Source organism: Phalacrocorax aristotelis, chromosome 12, assembly GCF_949628215.1.
Source record: "Phalacrocorax aristotelis chromosome 12, bGulAri2.1, whole genome shotgun sequence".
NCBI lineage: Eukaryota > Metazoa > Chordata > Aves > Suliformes > Phalacrocoracidae > Phalacrocorax > Phalacrocorax aristotelis.
Window position 1 is genome coordinate 328,568 of NC_134287.1, and position 22,275 is coordinate 350,842.

At 43.5% G+C, this 22,275-nt stretch overlaps 2 protein-coding genes across 7 annotated transcripts in view; one reads left to right on the top strand and one right to left on the bottom strand.

The window, feature by feature from the left end:
• The window catches only part of PPP3CB (protein phosphatase 3 catalytic subunit beta), a 54,784-nt gene extending 50,917 nt beyond the window's left edge, over positions 1–3,867 (top strand). For 3 of the 5 annotated variants that reach the window (XR_012662901.1, XR_012662903.1, XR_012662906.1), the window contains exon 14: positions 3,447–3,867. The gene's annotated coding sequence lies outside the window, so the exon portion shown is untranslated. The remainder of the gene's footprint in view (positions 1–3,446) is intronic. The other 2 variants (XR_012662902.1, XR_012662904.1) reach the window with 1 other exon arrangement.
• ANXA7 (annexin A7) lies at positions 582–15,585 on the bottom strand. Of its 2 annotated transcripts, none has more exons than XM_075107978.1 (13): positions 15,488–15,585; positions 12,074–12,131; positions 9,345–9,561; positions 8,947–9,054; positions 7,761–7,804; positions 7,281–7,383; positions 6,922–7,016; positions 6,112–6,225; positions 4,641–4,811; positions 2,928–3,098; positions 2,744–2,819; positions 1,438–1,550; positions 582–931 (listed from the first exon to the last, which is right to left on the bottom strand). In XM_075107978.1, the coding sequence occupies exons 2-13, from the start codon at positions 12,128–12,130 to the stop codon at positions 809–811; spliced, it is 1,392 nt and encodes a 463-aa protein (XP_074964079.1). In that variant the 5' UTR covers position 12,131; positions 15,488–15,585; the 3' UTR covers positions 582–808. The 2 variants fall into 2 exon arrangements, with proteins under 2 accessions (XP_074964079.1, XP_074964078.1); XM_075107977.1 differs by having other exon boundaries at positions 7,761–7,801; positions 15,488–15,576.
• Positions 15,586–22,275: the final 6,690 nt, after the last annotated feature.

Sequence of the window (22,275 nt, forward strand, 5' to 3'; positions counted from 1 at the left end):
CAAACTGACTGTGGCTTTCTAACAAACCAAATGGGCTATTCAAAGCTGTTCTTTTTTAAACCATTTGAAAACATCCACATAGTCATTTATATTGTCTGGGTCACGATCGCTTTGTTTGGATTTACATGTGTTCTGTAGCTTTCGCGTTTAGATTCTAGCTTTTTTCATTGCTCAGTCATTTGCTGTGTAACCCACTCGTTTACAAGGAGATCCTTCAAATTAGATCCGAGACGATGTCTCCTTTGCATTGCAGCCTTAAGCACAATGGTAACTAATTTAATAAATTAAATAGGGGGGTAGAGTCAGATTCTGCTAAGGCCCTTAAACTGTCAGTGTAATGTGATTTAAACTGAGCACTTGCACGTTAAGATGGAAAGAGATTAAGGGGGGAAGGGGTAAAGTGCTTGATATCACAGCCTCAGGCTTTTGTTGTCAGCCACAGTTCGTTCAGCAGTTAAGTTTTAGGTATTTCAAGAAACTTATGAGTGCTGGAGATTTGGATGAGACACACAGTTTAATCTTGCAGGAGCCTGGCAGAGGAGAGGTGGTTTTGTCTGGGTCAAAAGGACTAAAGGAGGGGCTAATAGACAAGATATATCTTTTATTATACAGTAAATAGTCCTATGTGCTGTAAATTAAGGCAATTTTAAGTGCAACAAGCTTACTGAATCATGAAGAAAGCATATTTGATTACACAAAGTTTAAAATTATTCTTCTACACACAAGGATAATCAGTGCCTGCATAAAGCATGTTACGTGTCCTTCAGTTTGTTTTAAAAAAGAAAACAAAAAACCAGAGAATCCTCTTCTATTGACCAACAATTGCCAGCAGCAAACGCCTGTAATCCCCACTTGTGTCACTTGCTATCATGGAAGCCAAAGTCTTCTGATACATTTGTGTGAACATCTGTTTAATTTGCACAAGGTCAATCTATGCAGAGAAAAAAGAAAGGCAGAAAACTTAACACAGTACGTGATTTTAAACTCAGACAGTCACCCTGCATCTCTTCCTTCATGGGCTACAGAACACATACCGAGGGTGAAAGGCACAACCGATCAGCTCTGCATGCCTTACAGGCCAGCTGGTCCCCTAAGGCCAGAGGAGCAGCTCCCAGAGCAGAGCTCTAGCAGTTGTTCCTTGCTTTGTAGTAACCTAACTAAGCCTGAACCTTTGAACTTGAGGCACTTACCTGCTACACAGACAGGCAGCCACAGTTGAGAAGGAAGACAAGCAGTATTACTATCTAGCCAGGGAAATTAAAAGTATCATACAAAAGTTGGCTTTAAAACAAATTAACACGTTCATCTAAATCTGAACGCCGTAAAAGCTTTGTTGCAATACATGATTCTACAGCTGTGCAAGAAGGACTAAGTGAAAAGCTGGTTAGGGTAGGCAGCTTTCTGCTACATGTGGCATTTACAGAGGAAGTTTCTTACCTCACTGCGAGTGACTATAATTCTGATGAGGGTAGAATCATCTGTGCCAGCTCCTTTCATAGAATAGTAAAGTCTTTCTGCAAAAAAGGCTGGGCGATTTAAAGCACATTGCACTGCAATAAAGTATATTTTTAGGATTAGTCCCAGAATTGTATGCTGTATAGCAATACCTGGCAGGATCAATTCAGGATTTTTGCTGTAGACGGCTAGAGGTGGTTATTGATGAAGATCCAGTTATTACAGGATCTGTGCATTACAGGAACTGTTTCATAGAGCTAAGCTTATTTTCAAGCTGACCAAATGAGTTACTCCTTCCTTCACACAAAACCTTACGGTTATGAGCAGTTACCTTCTCTGGAAGTGCTTTTCAAACCTGGCTGAAACCTTAATTCTCAAGTAGGTAATTTAAAAACAGTTCTCCTTGGAGACCTGGTCCTAGGCTATAAGGTGTTTTACTCATGTGCCACTGCTAGACTCTCCCTAAGAAAAGTACACCTGTAATAACTTCTGTTAACTTTAGTAGTTATAGAACAGGCCTTGGGTTAGGTTGTTCAGGCTCAGAGAGGAGCCTTTATTCTTTTACGTGATTCTCAGAGCTGAGTTTTTCCCATAAAACTCTTGAGCAGAACATAATCTGGGAAGTTCTTGCTTATCCTTTAGGCTACAGAAATGCTGTCATTTTGATAAGCACTGATAGGATTGGTGTCTGCAGATTCACTAGTAAATCATACTGATCCGCACTATCAGCAAATTGTGCTGAATTTGAACTGCTTTACCATAACAAGTCAGCATAAAAAAAAGAATTCAAAATAGGTCTTCTATTTTGCTGAATTATTCCGTAGCAAATGCTGTGCTTTCTGGGGGTAGGTAGTGGTGTTGGGAAGAGAGGTGAAAAGGGAGCTGTGCCTGAAGTAGGTTCATGTTGGTTCTGAGATCATGTGTGAGGGTGGTTCAGCTGTCTCTGCTGAGGTGGCGCACAAGCAGAGTCACGGCTCTGTAATGCTGGTACTCGCACCAGTACAGCTACAGGGACTAACCAGTGACCTTTGTTTCAGTGTGGCTGCCTGACTTCCCAGACAAGTGACAAGTAGTTCCTATGTAGGCTTTCCTTCTTCATGGCGTATGCTTATTTTCTCCAATTAAGTGTAAAGTGAATAAATTGAATAATTAAGTTCCTTTTGTGCTAGCAGAGCACAAAATGTGTGTTCATTTGCCGTATGGCCAGTGTTGTATTGTATTTGTCTTCAATTACGTTTAGAAGATTTAATTCCTAAGGGATAAGGGGAGGAAAGAACGTATCACTTACAAATAGTCTTCAAGCCACGTTCCACATTTCCAGAAAATTCTCGGTCAATGCTGCTTAATAAATCACGATTAGCAATCTACAAATAAATGAGATTAATATGTGGATAATGAAATGCAGTAACAACTGCAACCTCCATTTAAAATACACTGACCAAACTCATTTGAAATCAGTGAAAAATTCCTACCCTGGAGTATGCCTCAGCTGTTGCTTTCAGTTGGGGAAAACTTCTGCTGGCCAGAACCATATTAAAGCAAGATTCATCAGTCCCAAGTTTTCCTTCACCTGCTTGGTACAGCCGCTGAGCATCTTCTTGAGCTTTTTGATAATCCACAGTTTGATTTTCATCCCGATTACCCTAAAAGCAAAGACAACAGATATCAAATGAAATTACAGAGAGAAGGCTATGCTTTAACTGCTTGCAGTGCAGACCCTAAGTATCTATCTTCAAAGCTTGGAGCAGAAAAAGTAATACCAGTTTGAAATACATTACATTGCTTTAAAACTACTCTTTGGTTTAATATTTCTTGTAGGTAACAAATAAAAAGTGGCCCAGAACCCTAGCTGTAGGGCATGCTTTAAGCTGTAGATATACTCACTCAGATAATTTCACCCCTACATACCATCTCATAGTTCTGATCAAGTAAGTACTGTACTTAATCCTGTTCTACTTAATAACGTAAGCTTTTTCTTGATTTCCTTCTAGGCTTCAAGTTGCAAAGAATCTTCCCAAATGAACTAATGAATTATCTTCCTGAATACGCACACCTGAAATATCTCAGGTTGTCTGTTTTATTTAGAATATGTTAATTTCAAGTAAGAATGTGTCCAGAAAGCACTTACTATAGTTGTAATATGTCAGTAGGACTTAGATGACATTTTATGTGCTTTGCTGTTTTGTGGTCTGGTTCCCCGGCCCGCCCCCCCCCCCCCCTTTTTTTTTTTTGCTGCCCAGTGCATGGGTGGATGGATACTGCTAAATATACTGGCTGAGCAGGCTGAATACATGCTCTCAAATACTATTGTATCTATAGTGGTTAATATAGTATTTAAATGATGTGGTTGTCAGTTATTGTAAACTACTGGATTTATCAAAATAAAAATGAGCAACATAAGCTTCAAGGTTTGCTTTCTTGTGGATTTTGACTTTTTAATCCAAATACCTAGTGCATAGCTGAAAAAGGTAGAGGCAAACAAGATAAAAACATGTCATAGAAATTCTATTAGCAAATAGGCAGATTGATCATGGAAATGGGGGGTTACATCAGTACATATTTCTTCCTGAACACTGATAACTGCAAGTTACTATTCTTCAACACAAAAAGAGCCCTAGTAAATCATGTGGGATAAGCAAGCTCCAGTGTTCACCTGAGTTCAATAGTAGCATTTCCCCAGTTCTGGTGATGTGAAGGGAAGGAAGGCTGTGGTGTAACCTGGGAGGTAAGTTTTGCCCTATGGTACCTCTTAGCTTGTTCATAGGGGTTCTCACAGGTATCCTACATACCATAAAGGTTATCCTATCAGATTTACCCAGATTATTTTGTTAATGCATGCAAAAAACTAAAAACTGTCTTGCTTTAACAGCAGCGTGGAGCACTGCTTTATAGTGCCACTTGATCGTACCTGCACAATGAAGTAGTTACACATAAGTTCTCCGAGATGAATGCAGGGTGCTAAATTAGGTCACGCAGTTCATCATAGGTTTGCGTCTCTTCCTTGAGGAGGAATGGACGTGTCATATCTTGTCATTAGGGAATAAATCTACGGCCCAGAGCTAATGTCTTAAAAACCTGGCTCTTGCTATGTGTACACAGGCTATTTGTGGAGCCATTTTGACTACATGCAACGAAGTCAGACTGTACACTATTATCCTACAAAAAGAAAAAAGATTAAAGCTCACTTGGCACATAGATATTAGTAATCGTTCAAAGTGTCCTGAAGTGTCTCCTCTGATGTCTTGTTCAATGTCCCTTCCAAATTCTGATTTATAGCAGTTCACTATTTCTCGTATTTCCTGGTTTGTCCTTGTGCAGAGGATCTCAATCAGCACTCTCTCCTGAGTGCCTGCGCCCTGTAGGCAGAGGACAAAAGGGCATAACTACAAAGCACTACCTAGTCAGTTTTCTTCACCTGTGAAATTAAGTAGTCATCTGTTAGTTCAAAACTTAATACAATCTACATTGTAAGAGCAGTATCCTTGCAGTGTGAAAGCACCAAGTCGCCTGTATAATTAAAATGAAATGAAGATTCCTCCAACATGCGTTTCTGCACCAGTCCAAAAAAAAAGGGGACCCCAAAACCATACAGCCACAATAGTGCCATCAGCAAACGTTATCTGGAAAATAGTTTCGGAAGGAAATTCTTTTTGGCACCCTTAGTCTGGAAACACACTGGAGGAAGGCAGAGCCTTATGATAATCATAAAAGCCAAAGATACAGACATAAATTCTGTTTTAGTCAGTGTACAAGCGTGCTACCTATTCCAAATTTGACCGCTTCCTCAACATGGAGCACCAGCAGGAACTTTTCATAGATGCTTCCCTCTCCCCGGAATAAAAATTAACTGTGAGTACTGTGTACAATGAGCTCTGCATACAGTGACTGGCATGACCATCTCTGTTCAGGCAAGGGTTATATAGGAGTGGCTCTGTATGAGGCTTCTTGGTAATGTTATATTATAAATGTCTTAAAATGGTTGAGTGGCTGTTGCCTCCACTAAAGCCAGATCTTCATTTAAGCTCCACATGCGCTTTAGAAGGTCTGCATTCGTACATGGGTTAATCTGCTCATTTCCAGTACCAGCTACCTGCTAGCTGCTGCAGCTCAAACAAGAAAGAAATGCTGGTAAACTGGACATACCAGTTTACCCGAGTTAAAAGTTCAAACCAACTGGCTCACCTAATGGCTAATGCAGTCTTAATACCGGACCAGATACATGCATCATCTGACGTTAAGAAAATATTTTTTTTCATTGGCGTCCTTTTGGAAAAAAAAACTGGGATAATCCGAAAATGTCCTTCAGTAACAATGGCTTGTTCCAAGTAAGGAGAGGTAGGTACCTTCAATTCAAACAGCCGTTACAGTTTTAATGGCACCCTGGCCCTTTCTAGGTTCTAGCAAAAATTATGACCAAGTGGCAGAGAAAGCTTTGTCCTGCAGTGTTTCATCCTCTGCTGGATGGCGAGCTGCTCTGAATTGACTAACCCTGCAGAAACTGGCTGGAACTGGGGGATGCAGCAGAAAAGAATTTTAGGCCCCACGGTCCTGAAATTTGTTTGCCACTACAGGATTTTTCAGTGATCAGATATTCGCTCATCTTAGATGAGTATTTTAAGATCATTTTAAATTATTTTGCTCACAGGAAAACAATACCTTCATTGCATGACGTAAACTCCAGGCATCGTAGTAGGTGCTAGGCATGAAGAGGGCTAGAATCAATTCTTCCACATTTCCACTTAACTCAGACTTCAGATCTTTAATTAAATCCTGTTCAATTGCAAACAGAAAAAGGGCTTTGGAGCGTGCCAGCCATGTAGACGATGTACTGAACAAGAGCAATCTAGAACTTACTTTTGTGACTGATTTCTACCTTTGTGCTGTTTCTCCTGTAAAGCCTTGTTTTGTTTCTTATAACGAACTTCCCTCTGTCCAAAACTTGGACAGCTCAGCTCTTCTCTATTATCTCCTCACTAATTAGGACCTAGACAGGTCCTGAGAAATGCCACAACTAAACAATTTCCCTTCAAGTTGCAAGAACAACAGAGGGAAGAAATTAAATTATCTTGGCCTTTTGGTGACTAAGCCATCTTCCACCAGTTTCTCCATTTGTTTCTTAGGAAAAAAATTTCAGTACTGGTTTGTGTGTATAAAAAAACTCAGTAGTTTCAGACACTAATAAAGGGTCAGTTTATGCTTGATTATCAGTCATTCCAAAAGCAAAGAAACTTCTTGTTTGGTCAGGGACAGAGCCAGCCCCCAACCTTTCCCCAGCCCTGCTCCTGCCAGGTATCAGGACACCGCCATGTTAAATACCAGATGCCCCCGGTACACAAGGAATGTAACCAAAAGAAGTGCATTTAAAAATGCCCAAACTGTTCCCCAGGACTAAAATGCAATCAGGCAGGTAAAGCAGCAGCTGGAAGTTTGGTTTTGTTTACTGATTCAAAGAACTAATTAACATACCTTGCCATACATAGTCTTGAAAGCTTCCTTGATTTTTTGCCTTTGATCATTGGAGCGGTTAGCAACAACATTGATGATAGCCTGCTCATCAGTTCCTTGGAAACAGAAGGGCAATTTCCTGTAAGAACTCATAATAATACCTCTGAGACTCTGCACTTTATAATCTTGCATTTGGGCATAATTAAATAATAAATTACTACCATTTAAGTCTACCAAATTTTCTACATAACTTCATCTACTAAATTGCCCAGATCATTTTGAAAGCATGACTTCTGAAAAGCTGAGGAGAAATGGTTAAAGAAAAGGACAAAATAAAGAAGTTAGCACAACAGAATTTTAAGCTTCTATTGCTCACTTACCAAACCCCTTCATAGCTTTGCGTAGAATTTCTGCGTCCCTTCCAGCATCAAAGTTTGGAGCAGCTTGAATTGTACCCTGGGTACACTGAACCATTGCTGCAGGCTGAAAATAAGGGTCACATGTAACTAGCTATCCTGCACAATATAAATTCAAATTAAAATCACTCCTTTGGAATCAGTACTCCCGAAGGCGTTGTCCGTTAGTTCCCCATTTTTTCCTCTAATGTGGAATCATAGTGACGTTTAGTTGTGTTGAACAGCTTTGGCCCACCAGTGCCAAAGCCACGATTCTACCCAGTTGTATGGATGCAGACCTACACACACAGATACAAGGGTCATGGTTTTGTTCAGGTTGTACTCTGAGTGTAGCTGGGACCTCTTGATGCAGAACACATAGTAACTTGTTGGAAAACAGTTGTAAAAACATTAAAACTACAGAAGCCATATCAGATTGATTACAGAAAAGGATACAGCACATACCAGACTAGGCACTGGTGACGGTGCTTGTCCACCAGGATATCCTACTGAAATTAAATTAAAGAACAAGATAAAAGGAATTAATTAATTCCTCTTATTATGTAATGCTATCTAATCTGAAAATAAAGCCATTTACAGACTTACCACTGCACAAAAACCTATTTCCTAAGTTATTATACCTATCATGCTCAGTAACTAAACCTCTTGCCTTTGGAATGATGGGAAGAAGCAATCCCAGGTGCATTCTGGTACGCACACTAGCAAGGCAATTCTGAAAATATTAAATTTAGTGATGCTGTGGGAACTGGAAGGATTTCTCCTCATTAAATATTGCTATCGTTGACAAAAGCCAAGATAGTCCATGCAAATGACGAATGTGTCCTGTTCTTTCTCTTAAAGACATATTATACACTTCAAAATGTCCAGCATATAAACGATAAGTACTAAGAATTCATTGGTGCAAAAAGAATTGCAGGAATCTCATTTTGTGATCAAAACCACTGTGACTACCAAAGCTGTGACTACATTTTTTTTTTTACTGGCATTTTTATCTGCAATATGTATGTACAATTATTGTCATTTTAACAGCAGCTTAGAGCTAACAAAGCAATCATCAAAAAAAAGCTTTTGCTGCTCTGAGTTTCTTGCAAACACAGCTGACACATTCCTGGACAAAAACCATCTTGATGGTAACTGACCACTCAAAGCTTTAAAAACACTGCGCTGTTTTTAAGCAATTGTGTGTGGTCTCATTTCCAGTCCCCCCACTATGCCAGGGATTACCGTGAACATGCAGATCTGAAAAACACATCCATTTCTTTGCGATTAACAGAACAGCTAGATACTCATTGAATGTGGACTCTAAATTTCACAGTTCTCATCAGATACTTGCAGTTTGAAGGATAAGCACCTAAACGCCTACGTCATGACTATTAATCAGTGACAGCCACCCCTTTTGCATGTAGCAGCTGTAGAGATGGCTCTCATCAGCCCTTCAGTGGTCTTGTCAAGAAAGGTGGTAGGAGGTATACGGCTCAACAGCTAAAAGGAGGTATACGAAGGTATACAGGAGATATACAAACCTCAACAGCTAAAAGTAACAAGAGTAAGGGCCTACTTTGTTACTACCTATCCTGGGATCTCTTGGTTTAACCTTGGATGCTTAAAGTTTCTTAGATCTATGACATACCTGGAATTTGTGCTGGTCCTCCTCCAGCATAGCTTTGGGCAGGAGGCTGTGGATAGCCACCAAACCCAGGGCCAGCAGAAGGCATGCCAAACCCAGGACCTGTAGGAGCTAGGAGAAGAAGAAAGACTTTAGCATGCTTAATGTTTCGTGCTTGACTTCTGACACAACACAAGCCAGGTTACTGAACAGAGCTATGCAAGCTAATTTCTCTGGCTGTGCAGTGGCCCAAAACCATTAAGGCCCTGCCATCAGCATGCAGCTGTTTACTGCCAGATAGCAATCTCTTTGGCTGCCTACATGGATCACTGAACAAAGCTGCATTTCTTTACTTCTACCAAGCACAGGGAATGGTCACACCAGAAATCATTCCCGAGGGGTACTCTAACAAAGGATCATACCTGCAGGATAAGGTGGCATTCCTCCAGCCTGGGGAGCTCCAGGATAGCCCCCAGGGGCAGGGTAGCCCCCCGGGGCAGGATATCCTGCTGCCCCTGGATACCCAGCACTTGGTGGTGCTGCAGGATAGGTCCCTCCTCCTGCTGGAGGGTATCCTCCAGGAACAGTGGGATAGGAGTACTGACCAGCTGGCGGATAGACAGACTCTTGTCCTGTTGGCTGAAACACAAAAACAGGACATGTGTACACCTGCTAACAGGACATTAGAGTAAAACTCTCAAGCTACCAAAATGTCCACATGTACAATAACATGAATTATATAATTCGATTCAGCACTTGAGGCAGCGGCAGCAGAATTCCTGAAGCCTGCATGGCGGCCTCCTGGGTGGGTTTCTGATCCATCACCCATGTTGACACAAAATCAGAGTGTGCTGCATGGTGGGAGGCACCTCTGGACAACCCCTGATCCCATCCACCTTCAAAGCAGGGCCAGCTTTGGAGTTAGATGAGGTCACGCTAGGCCTTGTTGAGCTTTCAGTATCTCCAAGGAACTGCAAATCCACAGCCTCCCCAGGCCCTGTTCCCATGTTTGACTACTCTCATGGTGAAAAGTGTTTTCTGAAATCAAATTACAATTACAACCTGTGGTTGTTGCCAGCTGCCCTTTCACTGTGTACCTCTGACAAGAGTCTGGCTCCAATGTCTCTGTCACTCCTTACGTGCAGATGGCTGAACAGATCTCTGCTTAGCCTTCTCTTCTCTAGCCCTCCCTAGATGTGCTCCTGTTTGTCTATGTCTCTCTTGTACTGGGAAGCCACAACTGGACATGGTATTCCAGATGTGGCCTCATGAGCACTGAGCACAGAAGAATAATCATTTCCCTTCATCTGCTGGCTTTGCTCTTGCTAAAGCATGGTATATCATTAGCCTTCCTCCCCAGGGACATGCACTGCTGAACCACGTTTGACTTGTCAACCACCAGGACCCCATGTCCTTTACTGGAAAGCTGCTGCTTCTACCCCGCCTAAGAAAGAGGTTAGCTCAGCTAGGGCTGCTCTCTATGAATCATTACGAGTTCACCTCCTGTTTTCATAGGACTTTTAAGAGCCTAGTATCTTTGAAACTTATGCCCCTCTTGCACAACCAGTATTTTCAAATGTTGCATGGTGAGAACTTACAAAAGGTGGGGTGGGTTTTTTTTTTTCCATTTCCTCTGGAATCCAGGTTATAAAGCATAGACATTCAATGACTAAACCTGGAACAGAGTCACACTGAACACCTATTACAGGTTTTAAATAAAAAGAACAAGTCAAACACCTATATGCCTTTGTTTTGCTACGTGTATGACTTAACAGAACAGGCATATCACAAAGGTTGCTATTAGCATTAACGTGCATTAGAAATATTTACTTGAATGACTAGGATCTCTAAGGGAAAACCCTGTAAGTTAAAAGTCATATACTTGGCCTTAAAAAGCAGGTATTTAAAATCAGCTTCATAACAAAGCATAATGCATGGACTCATTACTTGCTAGGAATCATCTTTACCCACTAGCTTTTGAAACATGGATCACACATTACATACAGTACACACTTATTCTTGAGCCCAAAACCAGAAATAAACTGCAGACATTCTCCTAGGGTTTGGTTGCCCCAAGATTTCTATCCCCAGATTACTCTGCCCACACTATACAATATTCTCTTCCCCAGTGATACACTCTAACCTTTCTCTGCCAGAGTCAACAAAAAGATTTTAATGGAATTTTGTTTCGCAAATCCGAAATTAGGATCCTCAAAAGCCCTGCTTGGATAACTATCACTACTGCAGAAGAAAATATTTTCACTTTGCTTTTTTGCACTGGTTATCACTTTGGGCATCATCAATGAGACTAGGAAACCCAGAATTGTTGATATCAAATCTAAAGGGTCTTTTAAATTAATCCATTGAATTATTCCCATAATTACAGTATAATCAGTGCCATACTGATAAAAGCATACATTTGCATCTAGCTTTGAAAAATGACGCAGGCATATCGAAAAGACTGCAGTATCAGCCACATCTGGTACATTCCCATCTTCCATTGAGCTTCACTGGAATTTTTAGTCCATGCAGTCATGAGCTGAAGGTGGAACAAAGTCTGCAGCTGAATGATGAGGGGGGTCAAAGTCAAGATACAGTGTCCTTTATCCTCAGAAAAATATTTACTTGCTGTCATATGAAAGCTGGACTACTTGAGTAAAGCATACCAAGCTCTTCCTAAAGGTAATGGCCACGGGAGTTTGCTCAGCATCTTTGTAAATCCTGGGATAGGGGTGTGCAGAATATTTGGTAGAGACTACCTCTGATCCTGTACATAAGGACTGCCATACTTATGTACGAACTGCTGATACTTTAAAAAAATGGTTTGCTGAGATAGCTAGAGTAAAAAAAAAACAACACCAAACTCACAAGAAAGACTAAAACTAAAACAAGACCAAACAATCAAAAACCTGTCTGGAACAAAAGGCAACATTAAAAAAAAAAATCTTAAAACTTCCTTCTTGGAATTCTTATGAGACAACTATAAAGTCATCCTCAGGGATATATAGATGAAAACAAAGACCATAACCTCTAGAGAATACTGTATATGAACTGCTAGCTCCTATTCACAGACACACAGAGCATAGTAAGAAGGGGTATTCACAGAATATAAATACATTATGAATACAACACATTCAAGAGCCATACTTACAGGATAACCAGGGAAAGCAGGGTAGCCACCAGAAGGGGGATAACCCGGGTATGACATTCTGGGAAAAAAAAAGACATTTTCACTGTCAAGGCACCATATATGAGTTTGCAGTAGTTACTTGTCTTGCTAATTACCTGTTAAATCATTTGAACAATTTGTTTAGTAGGTTTAGAATTGCTCAGGAGTCCTTGTCAGCCATTACACCCACACAACCTTTCCTTTTTTTCATACACATGACCATAGCAAGCAGGATTCAGACGGGAAGCATCTTCAACTTTGTAATTAACTACCACTCTTATTTAGGGCCAGATAGACACTGAAGCATGGTAAGAGTCTTGAACTTCCAACAAGAGCTCTGAAATACAGGATAGACACCGAGGTGCCAGCAATAGGGGGCCGTTTCTTTGCCAGAACAGAAACAGAAGGGTTAGGCTAGAGCAGGGCCCCAGTCCTGCACTGCACCAAGCATCTGTCTCCCATCCCCTGCCCTCCTCCACTCACAGGGGCAGTTCCTGTGAGAAGAGCAGTACCCTACCTATCCCATGTAAAATGATAATTTGATAGAAACGTGTAATCCCCCAGCATTACTTCATTTGCATCGAAGATTTCTGTTTCCTGCCAGTAACTGTTTATTTTAGCCCCATTTTTAATAGAGGAGCTTGGGGAGTAGGAACAGAATGGGACAGAGATCACCCTCCACATTGCCAACCAGTTGGGCAGAGACTTTCAAGGCTGTTAGCCAGGTTACAAAACATTTAATGGCAGGAAAAAAATGTTAATGCTAACCAGTCGGATTCCCTCATTAGTGCCTGGGATTTACCCAGGGCATGTTTCTAAGACAGTATGCACCTTAGCTGCACAAATCAAAGCACATGGGAAATATAAAAATTAATGCAATACAGTGAATGATTATTCACATTTCTAGGTATTCACTGGTCAAACCAAGAGGATCTGAGAGCAGAATTCTTCCTGCGTTGGACCATTAAGGCAATAGGTGGTCATAGAATTAAAAACCTGAGACTTACCGTGGAAAAAAGTAAAACTTGGCATAGGTTAGTTCAAATAAGAGCCAAAAACAACTTGCAAAGAAGCACAGCTATGCAGTCTCACACCAATAAATCTGGATCATCACTTCCAAATAAATAAAGAGGGAAGAAAATGAGATGTAAATCTATGCTTTAATCATAAACACTGCTAACAGCTATTTATTGCCCTAAGAAGAAACACCTTAAACCACTACCAGTACAGTATTTATTACTGACAGCTACTTGAATGGACTTGAAATTTGGCTTTCACCAGCACATTTCTTTTGATATTTCTGACTTTAACACTAATTGTAACTTCTTTCGGGAACAAGATGACCAGCAACACTACCTTCTGATTTCAGTTTCACTCCACCTACAGAAAAATATTGTGTCAGCAAAAATGAACATTAAAAACCCAACAAACAGAAAAAAAAAATCTTCAGCTTTTCAGCTTCATGTAATTTAGCTGAAGTTACACCATTAAGAAGACAGGATTGTAAAGCTTGTAAAACTTGTTGAGGTGCACTGTATCATTTCCACTGAAAAACATAGTAGGTTGCACATAATGCAAGATCAACAGCGGGGACAGCAACTCAGCTGTTTCAACAGCTGCAAAAAGTTTAATTTGTATAATAAACAGGACCCAACAATCTTTTAACTATATTAAAATATACAAAATTTTAGCCTTATTGGTAAGATACTTAATTTAAAATGAATTTGTTTTCAGCTGTGTCTCTGATTTACTAACAAACACATTCTGGCAAAAAGTTTTTTAAAGCATGAGTTTCCAACATCGCACTTTCAAGCAAATAAGCCATCACTGCTATGTCATATTTTTGATTAGCAAATTAAGCACCCCTGTAAACTTGTAACTTACAGTGCACCAGCAAATTGTCTAATGCTTTCCTTATTTTTGTTGTATTGATTCCTTTTCTTGGATTCAATTTGTGATGCAAGTTCTTTTGGGCCAGGTACTGGCAACTGTGGTATTTCAACCATCCCCTGATTCCTACTTGTCATTCTTCTGAATTACAAAAACAAAAATGTTTTATTTACATTTGCTTGATGTGGCTGATTTCTTTCTTATTTGGAAAAAAAATCCAGAGCAATAAAAGGGTCAAATAAGAACCGCTGCTTCAATTACTTCAGACCTTTTATAAGTAGATGGACATGATGCTAAATTGGGATTTTAGACTTGCCTCTGACACCAGTTACAAGAGTCTCCTCAAAACTTACTACGACCAGACAGCAATATTTACTGAAACACCCTTCATCATGCAGATATGTTTTCTAGGAGATAAGTGAAGTAATTTACACAATACTAAGTACTTCGTAAACACTGGCGTGCCGCTGCCGTAGGGCACGGCCTCACATATCTCAAGCGCAAGCACCCCCGAGCAGAACAGAGGCTCTGAACAATTTGCCCATCAGGTTTTCATTGCCAGCCCGTTTCCGCGGGCGGGGCACGAGGCGAGTCCCGGCCGGTGGCGGGCTCAGCCGCGGGCCGGGCGCTGTCCCCGCCCGCCCGGGGGTGGGTCAGTGGCGGCGCCGGCCGAGGGCGGCTGCGGGCCGCGGCCCACGCCCCCACCCACTGGTTCTGCTCCGCAGGCCGAGCCCGAAACCGGGCGGTGGGGCGGAGCTAACTGTGACGGTGTAACATCAAGGGTCGCGCTAAACTCGGCGTGCTAGCCGGGAGTTCAGCAGGTCAAACAGGGAAGTCCCCGCTACCGCAGCCCGGCCCGCGCGGGGACCCCCCCCCGGGCCCAGCCCCGCTCACAGCGGGAGGCGGCCCAGCCCGGCCCCGTGCACACCTGCGCCCCAGCCGAGGCAACCCCCGCAGGCACCATCACACCCGCCGCCGGAGCCTGCAAAGGACGCCGGTGGAGCCGCCACCGCCCCCCGCCCCGCCCGGAGCCGGCCCGGCCCTGCCCGCTGGGCGAGCCGCCGCCCTACTCTGTTTCGGGGCGGGAAGGGTGGTCACGCATCGGTCTGATCTCGCTCCGCTCCCTCAGCCCCCGGCCGCCACGGCGAGCCCTCCGGCGAGGCACGGCTGCGGGCGGAGGTAGCTATTACTCTACTTCTCCTGAGGCGACCGGGACCTCGTTCCCGCTCCATACCGGGAGAGCTGGCCCCCGGCCAGGGGGTTGCGGCGCTCTGGGGCGGGCCGACGCCTCCCCCCTCCGCCCCCGGCTATACAACTGCCGAGCCCCGAACCGGCGGGCGGCCGCGGCTCCAGGAGCCCTACTGCCGCTCGGGTGGCCCCGGGCCCCAGCACGCAAAGCGCGGCGGGGCCGGGGCCGAGTCCCCGGAGGCGGTGAGTGAGGGGAGCCGGCGGGGCCTGAGGCGAGGGGCGCGGAGGCACGGGCGGCCAGCTCCTCGGCTGCCTCACCTGAGGGGAAAACCGCGAAGTCCCCCGCCTCTCTTCCGCAGCGACACCGCAAAATGGAGGCTGTGAGGCCCGGCGGCACCCGCCCCGCCCCCGGCACCGAGCCCGCCCCGGCCCTCCCCGCGGGCAGGGGCGCCGCGCCCCGGGCCTGGCGGGGCAGAGGCGGGCGGGTGGCGGCTCTAGGTGGTGGTAGCGCTGCTAACCCGAGACCCCGTTCCTAGCTGTGCAGGCTTGCCCCGTCTTGCTGAAGCAAACTGCGGTATGCCCGGTTCTCCTTCAAAACGGCTGAGAGGTAAGTTCAAAGACAGAGTGCCACAGAACGCAGAGCGACTTTCTAGGGGAGCTGTGTCAGGGGAAGCGTTCAACGCGGGAAGTGCCAGGCGATGCCATCCCACTGGACTCCTTAGCTACCCGCGTAGGAAATGAAGGGAGCTCCGCACTACAGTTCCCCTACAGCACCACTGCAGTGGAGGTCAGACCTAAAGCATGTAGCTCTAAATCGAGTCTGTTATCCAGTAACACAGAATCACAGAATGGCGGGGGGTTGGAAGGGACCTCTGGAGATCACCCCATCCCACCCCCTACTTGAGCAGGGACACCCAGAGCAGGGGGCACAGGACCGCGTCCAGGCAGGGTGTGAATGTCTCCAGGGAAGGGACCCCACAGCCTCTCTGGGCAGCCCGTGCCCCTGCTCTGGCACCCGCACAGGGAAGGGGTTTGTCCTCATGTTCAGGTGGAACTTCCCGTGCTCCAACTTGTGCCCGTTGCCCCTTGGCCTGGCGTTGGGCACCACTGAAAAGAGTCTGGCCCCATCCTTCTGACACCCACCCATTAGATATTTACAAGCATTGATAAGATTCCCCAAGTCACCTCTAGGCTGAACAAACCCAGGTCTCAGCCTTTCCTCATAAGGGAGGTGCTTGAGTTCCATGATTATCTTCATACCTCTCCGCTGGACTCTCTCCAGTAGTTCCCTGCCTTTCTTGAACTGGGAAGCCCAGATCAGGACGTAGCACTCCAGATGCGGCCTCACTGGGGCAGAGTAGAGGGGGAGGATAACCTCCCTCACCCTGCTGGCCCCACTCCTTTCCATGCACCCCAGGATACCATTGGCCTTCGGGGCCACAAGGGTATGTTGCTGACTCAGGGTCATCTTGCTGTCCACCAATACTCTGGGCGCCTTTTCAGCAGAGACGCTTTCCAGAAGGGCAACCCCCAACCTGTACCAGTGCATGGTAGTTCCTCCCCAGGGGCAGGACCTTACACTTGAATTTGTTGAATTTCATGAGGTTCTCCTGGGCCCAGCTCTCCAGCCTGTCCATGTCTCGCTGGATGGCAGCACGGCCTTCTGGTGTATCAGCCACTCCTAGCTTGGTATCATCAGCAAACTTGCTGAGGTTACACTCTCCCATCATCCAGGTCACTGATGAATATGTTGAACAGGACTGGACCCAGCACAGACCCCTGGGGAACACCGCTAGTAGTGACAGGCCTCCATCCAGACTCTGCTCCATTGATCGTGACCCTCTGAGTTCTGTTGTTGCGCCAGTTCTCTGTCCACCTCACTGTCCCCTCATCCAACCCACACTTCCTTACCTTGCCTGTGAGGAGGCTATGGGAGACAGTGTCGAATGCCTTACTGGAGCCCATCCACTGCTCTCCCTTCATCGACCCAGCCAATCATGCCATCATAGAAGGCTGGTCAAGCATGATCTTCCCTTGGTGAATCCATGTTGACTGTTTCTGATAACCTTCTTGTCCTCTACATGCCTGGAGATGACCTCCAGGATGAGCTGCTCCACCACCTTTCTGGGGATGGAGGTGAGGCTGACAGGCCTATAGTTCCCCAGGTCTTCCTTCTTGCCCTTTTTGAAGATTGGAGTGACATTGGCTATCCTCCACTCCTCAGGCACCTCTCCTGTCTCCATGACCTTTCAAAGATGATTTTCAAAACACGAGTCTTAAGATCATCATTCAGTAGCTGGCAGGTAGTCAGCCGAGTCATCTAGGCCACCAAAATAGCATGTAACAGGCAAAGTATACAGAAGACGTAAGTGGAGCTGAAGGAGTTGCTCCTTCTTATGTGTTTACTCAAGATGAGTATCCAGGTCCCAAGGGGGCATAGAGGTAAGATTGTCCTGACTACTATATACATTTCTCTACAAAGAAATCTTAATTATAGGTATGTGTATGTAATTGTGGGAAGTCCGCTTGGTGTTTTGTTTCTGTTTATTATTCTGAATAAGCAATATGAATGCTTATACATATTGTACTTAGAACAGACACTACGTACACGTAGTCCTCCCTTTACCTGGTGGTTAATTATTCATAAGGGTTTCAGACCAGCAAGATAGAATTTATGAAGGGTCCACCTATGATATTATGTACCAGTTACTTGAGCTTATTCAAAATAACTTTGTACTTTATGATAAACGTGTTAGCAGTTCAGAGACCTTTAAAATGCAAACCATTTTTTCCTGCATCCTGGTGCAGCACTTGAGCTCTAGATGAAGCAACAGTCACTGTTCTGTTTGTAAAACAGCATTAAGTGCAAGCAGCAGAAAATAGGTGGGTAATAATTTACCATGCTTGCCTGCCTCAAATGAAAAGCACCTGAAGCCACATAAAGAATCTAGTAAATGACCAGTCTTCAGCAAAACTGGGCTTGTTTTTTCTTGTTTGCCCAGAACACATCAGGAGAAGCTTCAAGAGTTTAATCCTTACAGCACTCTTCAGTTGATACTCCCAGTGTATGTCTACTTCATTCAACCTGTTAAGCACGTTTCTTTCAGTACAGGTATATATTTAAATCCCTGTTTCCATGGGAACTAAGTACATTTATAAAATACATGATTCTTTATCTCTTCCATTTAGTGGACTATTTGGATTTGAGCTATTCAGTAAAGGAATGATGTGTTTTCACAAACAAATAGGAAAAGAACAAGAGAAAACATATTAACAAAACAGCGTATGTCTGAAGAATCTGTTAAATGTGTCGCATGTTTATATGTTAACAAGAATATCTGGAATTACTTTTTTAAAGCATGGAATGGAACCACTGTGGTAATATAATTTCACTGCCTATATTTAAGGAAATCCCTTGACATGTTACTGCAGCTAAAGCCAGCACATTTAGGAAAGCTTCTAAAACCCCATGCAGAGTCAAGGCGACTTCTTACTATTAGAAAATCCAACTTTAGTGAAGTTGGGAGACAAACTCTTCCTCCTCTCTTTTGTAACATCCTTGCAACTTCTGCTGAGACATGATACTGGACAGAATTCTCATCTGGAGGGACTTGGCTCTCAACTACATAGTCGTCCTGGCTTCAGCTGAGATAGAGTTAATTTTCTCCAGGGTAGCTAGTAAGGGGCAATGTTTTGGATTTGAGCTAAAAACAGTGGTGATAATTTGGAGATGTTTTAGTTGTTGCTGCGTAGTGCTTACACTAGTCAAGGACTTTTCAGCTCCTCATGCTCTGCTGGGTGCACAAGAAGCTGGGAGGGGACACAGCCGGGATGGCCAACCCCAACTGACCAAAGGGATATTCCATACCATATGACGTCATGCGCAGTATATAAAGCTTGGGGAAGAAGGAAGAGGGGACATTTGGAGCCATGGCATTTCTAACCATTATGCGTGATGGAGCCCTGCTTTACTGAAGACGACTGAACACCTGCCTGCCGATGGGAAGTAGTGAATTAATTCCTTGTTTTGCTTTGCTTCAGCGTGCAGGTTTTGCATTACCTATTAGACTGCCTTTATCCCAACAGACGAATTTTCTCACTTTTACTCTTCCGGTTCTCTCCCCCATCCCACCGGGGGCAGGGAGTGAGCGAGCGGCTGTGTGGTGCTGTCATGGTTTATCCTCAGTTGGCAAATAAACACCCCGCAGCTGCTCGCTCTCTCCCCCCATCCCTGTGGGACGGGGGAGAGAGTCAGAAGAGCAAAAGAGCTTGTGGATTGAGATAAGCACAGTTTAATAATTACAATAAAATAATAATTATAATAATAATGATTATGATAATAATAATAATGACAATAATGATAATATAATAAAATGGAAAAGGAAAAAAAAAACAAACACAGGCGATACAGCCGCTCACCACCTGCTGACTGACGCTGCCCGTCCCCGAGCCGCGATTGCTGCCTCCCTCCCCTGGCCAGCCCCTCCCAGTTAACCTACTGGGCATGACGTTACATGATATGGAATATCCCTTTGGTCAGTTTAAATCCCCTCTCTTAGCTGTGCCCCCTCCTGGCTTCTTGTGCCCCTGGCAGAGCATGGGAAGCTGCAAAAGCCCTTGACTAGTACAAGCACTGCCCAGCAATAGCCAAAACATTTGTGTGTTATCTCAGCATTGTTTTCATGCTAAGTTCAAAGCACAGCACTGTGCCAGCTGCAGTGAAGAAAATTAACTCTGTCCCAGCTAAAACCATGACAGTTGCTTAGTTGCTGACTGGGACAAAACCACGACAATAGTCATGCTATCAATAGAGCGCTATCAACAGAGCCAAAACAAGGCTTTTTTTTTTTTCTCCAGAGTAATTTACTGTTGGTGACATAGATCACTAAAGCATTGATGCTTCTCTGTGCTATCTATCCTGGTTGGAGCATTATTTCCCACTTAAATAATATGAAGTATTACTTTTGATGTTTTATTTCAGCCAATACAGTCAAATTAAAAAAAAAGTACTTTCCCACAGTTTGTTGTAAGCAACAAGATCTGGTCAGCTTGAACCATGGGTCAAAGTATAACAAACCAACAGTGTACTGCAGTGATCCAAGTCTAAATTATGTACTTAAAATATTTTTCCTGTTACACTACCTTGTGACTGCAGTAATTAAAATACAGATAGTCAAAGTTAGCTGTTGAGTTAACCTTCCTTGTGCACAGGGAGCAGAGCAAGTTCAGTTCACTTCAGGAAGGGCCTGAAGTTTGGTTAGCTGCTTGAGTGAGAGTCACTACCCAGTGAGTCACGTTAGGGCTCCACCCACTGTAGTCCAAACATTACGATTTCACACAAACTTTACAACTGACTTGGCAGCAGGGTTTCTAGTTATGTAGTGTGGAACCAGTCAAACAGAAGCTTCACCCTTCCTCAGAGCACAGGAGAACAGCAGGTTGTTCTGCTAGACTGCTTAAAAGAGCAGCAAGTCCAGTGTTTTTCACCAACTTTGTAATCCTGAGGATTAAAACCATGCATTTCAGATATAGATGGCATATGTCCACAGGTTCACAAAATCACACATCAAAACACCACTTCCTCTTTGCAGCAGACTCAAGTATTCTGCCAAGAAACTTAAATGACTCAACTAACAAGACAAACTCAGTGACGTTCATCCCAGTGTATGGAAATAGTCACCAAGCGAAACTGTAATTCTGGCAGCAAGGATTTTTTTGAAGTATCAAATTGCAGAGAGTAAAATAAAAAGTTTGTTATTCTCAGTAATGTAGAACAATTAGTCTTATCCCCACTTTCTAAGGCTTACAGCCAAACACATGATTTATCAAAGATCAGTCACTGAACATAGTGGGTCTGTTTGACACTGTACATCCTAAATGAGGAATTAAGTATAAATCACTTCGATGTCCACAAAAGGCTTGACAAGAACCCATAATTAATTAAACTACAGAAGACAGGAATTAGCATGAGCAAGGATAAAGAACTTGTAAGAAACAACAAAGGCTGTTTGAAAAGGGAATTTGTATAATTCTATTAAGTTGGTCTGGGATCAGTTCCAAGTTTTAACTGGGTAGGAATAAGCTAATGATACCTGCTGACAAAACGGTGAGGTGTCACCAGTACTGAGAATATGTCATAAATGTAGGTTTGTGGATATGGCCAACTACACCAATTGTCACATATACAACCTGTGTATCCTGCCAACTACATCAAATTGTCGGGAATATAATTTGTTACACAGCTTTGGTTAGCAATTTAAGATTTATTAATATTTTTGAGATAGATCACAGTGTCAGGGTCCATAATTCTTAACAGCATCAGCCAATTTAAAACAGCAATTTGATGGAATTTTTACAATCAACAGCAATTTACTTAAAAGATTCGAGAATGGCAAGGTTTGCCCTATTACTTACATAGAGGAAGTGCACAAAGGAAAATTGAGGTATACTCAGGTCAGAATGATTCAAAGGGATTGTGGATGTAGTGGATAAGGAGGACTCTCCTGCTGAGTCACAAGGTTCAGAATAGACCCCCTTGCTTTCTAAACTTCTTTCAGAGCGAAGTCTAGGTGTGACTAGGTCCGATCTTAGTCTCAGACTTGGTCAACAGTTTATGTGAATAGGGTGATAGAGTTAGAACTGTTACGACTACAACAAGACGTGCCTAAACAAATTCACAATGACAACATTTGACCTTAGAAGAAGCAGACATACAGAACCATAAAGATGAGGAACTGCAAAGCAAACACTGAACCAGGACAGACCACCCCTCGAGGACAGTGTATACATGATCTCAGAACTGAGTTTGTGCAAAAGCAAAAGTTAACTCAGACACAGTGAGGAAGAGTATATCCTTCATCCAGAGACACCTGACGACCACCTGGAGACACCAACAGGCATGCGCAAAGGACATTTGGAAAATAATGAGTAGGTATGTAGAGCTTGTATAAATTATGCAACTAACCCTGTGCAGGCACGCACATTAGGAGGAGTGATCCCCTGTGCATCCAGCGCTGCAGTAAAGAATACCTGCTTAATAGTTGTTCAGGCTATTGAGTCCTGATTTTGGTTTTTCATGGCATCAAGGGATAATACATATATAGTTA

Excerpts from the sequence above, each read along its gene's own strand:
- ANXA7 (XM_075107978.1), bottom strand. The coding sequence starts at position 12,130 with ATGTCATACCCGGGTTATCCCCCTTCTGGTGGCTACCCTGCTTTCCCT. Across the intron at positions 9,562-12,073 it reads CTGCTTTCCCTGGTTATCCT|CCAACAGGACAAGAGTCTGT; the intron begins GTAAGTATGGCT and ends TTTGTGTTTCAG. Across the intron at positions 6,226-6,921 it reads TCAAGACTATGTATGGCAAG|GATTTAATTAAAGATCTGAA; the intron begins GTATGTTAATTA and ends GCAATTGAACAG.